The 5222-nt window shown below is 35.0% G+C and overlaps 1 protein-coding gene across 2 annotated transcripts in view; it reads left to right on the top strand.

Annotated features, from left to right (window-relative positions):
* The window catches only part of LOC106884427 (uncharacterized protein DDB_G0283357), a 114219-nt gene extending 109013 nt beyond the window's left edge, over positions 1-5206 (top strand). For both annotated transcript variants that reach the window (XM_052972212.1, XM_052972211.1), the window contains exon 7: positions 3627-5206. In XM_052972212.1, the coding sequence (XP_052828172.1) occupies positions 3627-3833 (207 nt within the window). In that variant the 3' untranslated portion in view covers positions 3834-5206. The remainder of the gene's footprint in view (positions 1-3626) is intronic.
* The last annotated feature ends 16 nt before the right edge of the window (positions 5207-5222 follow it).

Raw genomic sequence — 5222 nt, 5'->3', positions numbered from 1 at the left:
GCACATATCGTCAGCCACCAAGGGACATGCTCAACTGGTTAAGGTCAAACAACTGACAAGCAAATTTGTGGTATTAAGCAGAATATTTGCTGTAGCCCATCTTTTATACCAAGACAAAACAACGTACATGATAACACTTCCAATCAATTAAGATCAGAAACCATGAGAGCCACTGCCTGGTACTGCATCAGGGCATTTATTTATTTATTATTATTATCATCATCATCATCATCATCATCATCATCATCATCATCATCATCATCATCATCATCATCATCAATATCATGTAATGAAAAGTCACAGCTTATTTTACTGGGTATATTGGGAAGTGTCAGCTGTCCACAGCCAGCAGACTGAGGGGACACTTGTTTACTGGTCATGTTTTGAGAACCCTGCAAAGAATTCTTGTAGTTCCAAGCAATACTGATTTTTGTAGGTGTTCTACCTTCACACTTGCACAAATTTTTTCAGTCAAGTTGATAGTTGAGTGCTGATACTTCCAAGTGTGCCAATTACTATTGGTATCACATCTAATCTCCACATTGACCACAACCTGTGTATTTTCCACTTCAAATCATCATAGTTGTTTATTTTTTCTTCTTCTCTCACATTGATCCTGTTGTCACCAGGACATACTATGTTGATTATCATGCATGTTCTTTCTTTTTTATTCACCACAACAATGTCCGGCTTCTGATGTCTGGTCAGGTGATTGCACTGAATTATTGCATCCCACAGGATTTTGCAATTCTCATTCTTAGTGACTCCTTCCGGGGTCTTCTCATACCACATCTTTGCTCTTTGTTAGCCATGATTTCCACGTAGCTCCCAATGGATCATTCTTGCCATATTGTCATGGTGACTTTTGTATTCATGTTGTGTCAATTTCAGGCATTTGCTAATGATGTGTCTTACCATCTCATCTATCTCACCACACTTTCTGCATTTGTCACTGTTGGCAGCATTGTCTATTCTGCACTTCACATAGTTAGTCCTTAACACTTGTTCTTGAGCTGCTGCTGTCTCTATCTTCAGGTCATTTCTCCTCATCCATAGCCACTGGTCCTCTGTATCTGTCTTGACATTCACATCTCTTGCAAACTCACCATACATTTTTTTTATTCCTTCCATGCATTTTCTTTTTTTTGTGTGTGTTCATTTCTTCTTTAAATTTTTCTTTCATTACACAATTTTCAGTTTTGATGATGGCAGCCTTCTTCATATCTTTCGACAATGGCTCTATAGCATTTTTTATACACCACCCTACGCTGTTTTCCTCTGCTTTCCTGGCAACTGATCAAACCTCTCCCACCCTTTCTTCTGGACAAATACAGCCCATTGGTGTCACTCTTAGGATGGAAGGCTCTGTGTACTATCAACATTTTTCTGGTCTTCATATCCATTTTCACCACTTTTCTCTTTTGCCATTTTACAACTTTGACTCCATACCAAAGTGATGTTACCGCACATGTATTAACTGCTTGGATTTTATTCCATCCAGTCAATTTTGAGCACCACACCAACCTTAGTCTTTGGAAATCGCTTAGCCTTCCTCAGTTGCTCTTTCATTTCCTTCTCATTATTTCATTGAACTCTAGTACACCAAGGTATTTGTAGCCTTCTGTTTCAATTTGTTTAATCAAGTCTCTATTTGGTAATTCTGTCCCTGCTAAAGATTGTACCTTGCCTCTTTTTAGGTTGATTATTCTACACTTCTTGAGTCCAAATTCTATTCTAATATCAGCACTAAACAGTAGACCATGCTCACCAAGAAACTCACTTGTGTCTCATCCTTGCCATACAGTTTCAAATCATCCATGAAGAGGAGGTGATTGATTGTTTGAGATTTTCCCTTTAGTCAGTACCCCAGCTTTATTTTACTAAGTACCAAGGTCAAGGTTATCATGTGGAGAACAAAAAGCAACAGAGATAAGCAAAACTCTCGAGAAGTACGTGGAACAAATAGGGGCTGCAATAAGGATGGAATGCGTGCAGAAAACAGCACTGCTTGGAACCGCTCGAATCCGCCAGAAGATGCTTGAAAAATAAGTGGTGTTACCTTAGTTCACTGGTAGTGAACAGCTGACACTGTAGTACATCTCTAGCGTTAGAAGCTGTGCAAAGGCAATAATGATAATAATAATAATAATAATTATTATTATTATTATTATTATTATTATTATTATTAGTATTATTATTATTATTTCATTACTTTCCTAGTTGCCCTATTCTTTTAATAGATTTTGCTTTACTGACCTTTATAGTCTGACTTTAATTTGTTGCTGAAATAAATAGCTTCAACTGTTAGATATTTTCAGTTTGACTAATAAATATATAATATAATGACCTTTTAAAAGAGACATCATTTCTAGTTCAATAATATCTTTCTACATGTAACTTTGCACTGACATAATTTTAACCATAAGACTTTATAAATCATTAAGTTAATTTTTAAAAGAATAATTTTTTTTTTTGAGATTATGAGTGATAGTTCAAAACTGAAGCAAGATATTTACTTGTTATTTTTTATAATTCATTTTGTCTCAAATACAGCACTGGATTTTCATAATTGTATTCTTTTCATTTTTCATTTTTAAGCCTACATTGAATTCATTAAAAAAATCAATATAGTTTCAAATATTAGTTCTTTGTATAATCTTCTATCTAAACTTTAATCATAAAAACATCAGTAACAAGATATGCTTAATTACAATTTTTGTCATTAAAAAATGATTGTAATGAAATATATTCTTCATTATAAGAACATTTAAATATATTTTATGTATGGTGTTGTTTTTGTTTAACCCCAGACCATCTCTGATTGAACAGATCTATAATCAACAGCATTCTAGTTGTGATCATCCCATCTATTTTCCAATTATAGTATATCGTATATCTAAGACTACATTGTTCAATGTGTTCTCTTATAAAGGTGGTAAGTTGTGACCTAAATAAGACTTGGTAGCTATTTCTAACAAGCTGAAAGACTACAGATGTTCCCTATATTTTAGGGATAGCTCTAAAGGTGAAATAAAAAGTGGTCAAACCAAAGATTATTGCCTGTCTTTCCTACTCTGTCATAGCGTATAATGGATAAACTACCAATTGTTTTAAGACCTGATATTCACATATACATTTAGAAGTCCAGTTAGACATAACATGATCTCATTATCAAAATACATCTGACAACTTAAAAATTAAAACTCTTGCCACCTGTAGAGTATCCTGGCTAAATCAAAGCCTACAAATGGAATTGGCAATCTTGTTGCCTCTGTTTTACTGAAATCTTTGATTTCTTTTTTTACTAAAGACCAACTTCTCAACCACAATTCAGGGAGGCTTTCCTTGTATGTGCATCATATGAACTCTTATATTTTCACCTTTTTACAACTATTATTGATCTTGAATCAAGGTGTAAGCAACTGTATTGATGCAATAGCAACAACATAAACTGTTAATCATTCACGTTACAAACTATATGTCATTGAGTAATGTTCCCTCATATTTATATACATACATATGTGTGTGCGTATGCATGTGTGTATAATATTATATATATATAATAGTATTAATTATGTCTTTTTAACCCAATTTTAAATTTCCTGTTCACTTTATTGCTTTTGCAGATTCCACACACATTTGAAAGTGATCAAATGATGTTCATTAAGTCTGAACCTATTGACGATTCCTATGAAGACAGCTCCACCAGTCACCTCCAGGGAATGACGCTTTCCATTTTTCCAACATCGACATCTTCAGTAGCGAATCCCAACTCTCAGACCACATCCACTGCAATGTCAATGGATTTTACTACAGCAGAAACAAACCCATGATAAATATTCTCCAAAAACCATTGCTGACCATTCCACATGTTTTTCATGTCAAGTTGTGTGTTACTGACTTATGTAATTGTTAACAATTAACTAACTCCTTCATGCCACAAGGAATGTGAATTTAACAAATATTTAATAATAATAATAATAATAATAATAATAATAAAGTAATAATAATAATGATTATGATTATAATAATAGTAACAACAACAACAACAAAATAGAGTATGATGAATATAGATCAAGGATTATGGAAAAGGGGCATTTTAACAGGTGTAAATTTTCACTCAAATTGAGTACTGGAATTATTGACTGTTATGTCTTTGTAGAGGTTCATAAGTTGGCACCAATTCTTAGAAATGGGGTCATGTTTACATTCATTCTTTCTCCTTTATCTGAATACATACATGCATGCGCACACACACACATACACACGCACAAATACAAACATGCACACACACATATATTTATATTTATATATGCACACGCATGTGCAATCTATGCAAGCATGGTAGACAATGTTGCAGTAAGGGGAAAGGAGTATCATTGTCATCATTTTAATGTCTACTTTTCCCTGCTTTCATTGAGGTAGATTTTTTTTTTTCAGTCAGATGCCCTTCCTGTTTCCAACCTTCATTTGTTTCCATGTAAGGTAAAATTTCTACTTGGCTGGACACGTTTTTCATGGAAGACTGGACTCAAATGACACTCCTTGTATGACAGTAACTGCCACTTACAGCTATCTCCTGGTGTTATGTCAAGGCGACAACACGCACACACACATACACATAAGACAAGCTTCTTTCAGTTTCCATCTGTCAAATACATTCACAAGGCTTTGGTTGGCCCAAAGCTATAGTAGGAAACACTTGCCCAAGGTGACATGCAAAGGGCCTGAAGCTAGAACCATGTTGTTGGAAAGCAAACTTCTTACCAGGCAGCCACACCATATTTATAGCCACAGGAGTGGCTGTGTGGTGAGAGACTTGCTTCCCAACCACATGGTTCCAGGCTCAGTCCCACTGCGTGGCTCCTTGGGCAGGTGTCTTCTACTATAACCTCAGGCTGACCAAGCCTTGTGAGTGGATTTGGTAGACGGAAACTGAAAGAAGCCTGTCGTATATATATATATATATATATATATATATATGTATTTGTTATTTGTGTCTGTGTTTGTCACCTCACCATCGCTTGACAACCGATGTTGGTGTGTTTGTGTCCCCATCACTTAGCAGTTTGGCAAAAAGAGACCGAGAGAATAAGTACTAAGCTTACAAAGAATAAGTCCTGGGGTCGATTTGCTTGACTAAAGGTGGTGCTCTAGCATGGCCACAGTCAAATGACTGAAAAAATAAAAGAATATAATACATACATATGCATATATATATA

The sequence above is a fragment of the Octopus bimaculoides genome, chromosome 1 (genome assembly GCF_001194135.2).
Source record: "Octopus bimaculoides isolate UCB-OBI-ISO-001 chromosome 1, ASM119413v2, whole genome shotgun sequence".
In the NCBI taxonomy this organism is placed as follows: Eukaryota; Metazoa; Mollusca; class Cephalopoda; order Octopoda; family Octopodidae; genus Octopus; species Octopus bimaculoides.
This window is presented reverse-complemented; position numbering and strand designations above follow the sequence as displayed.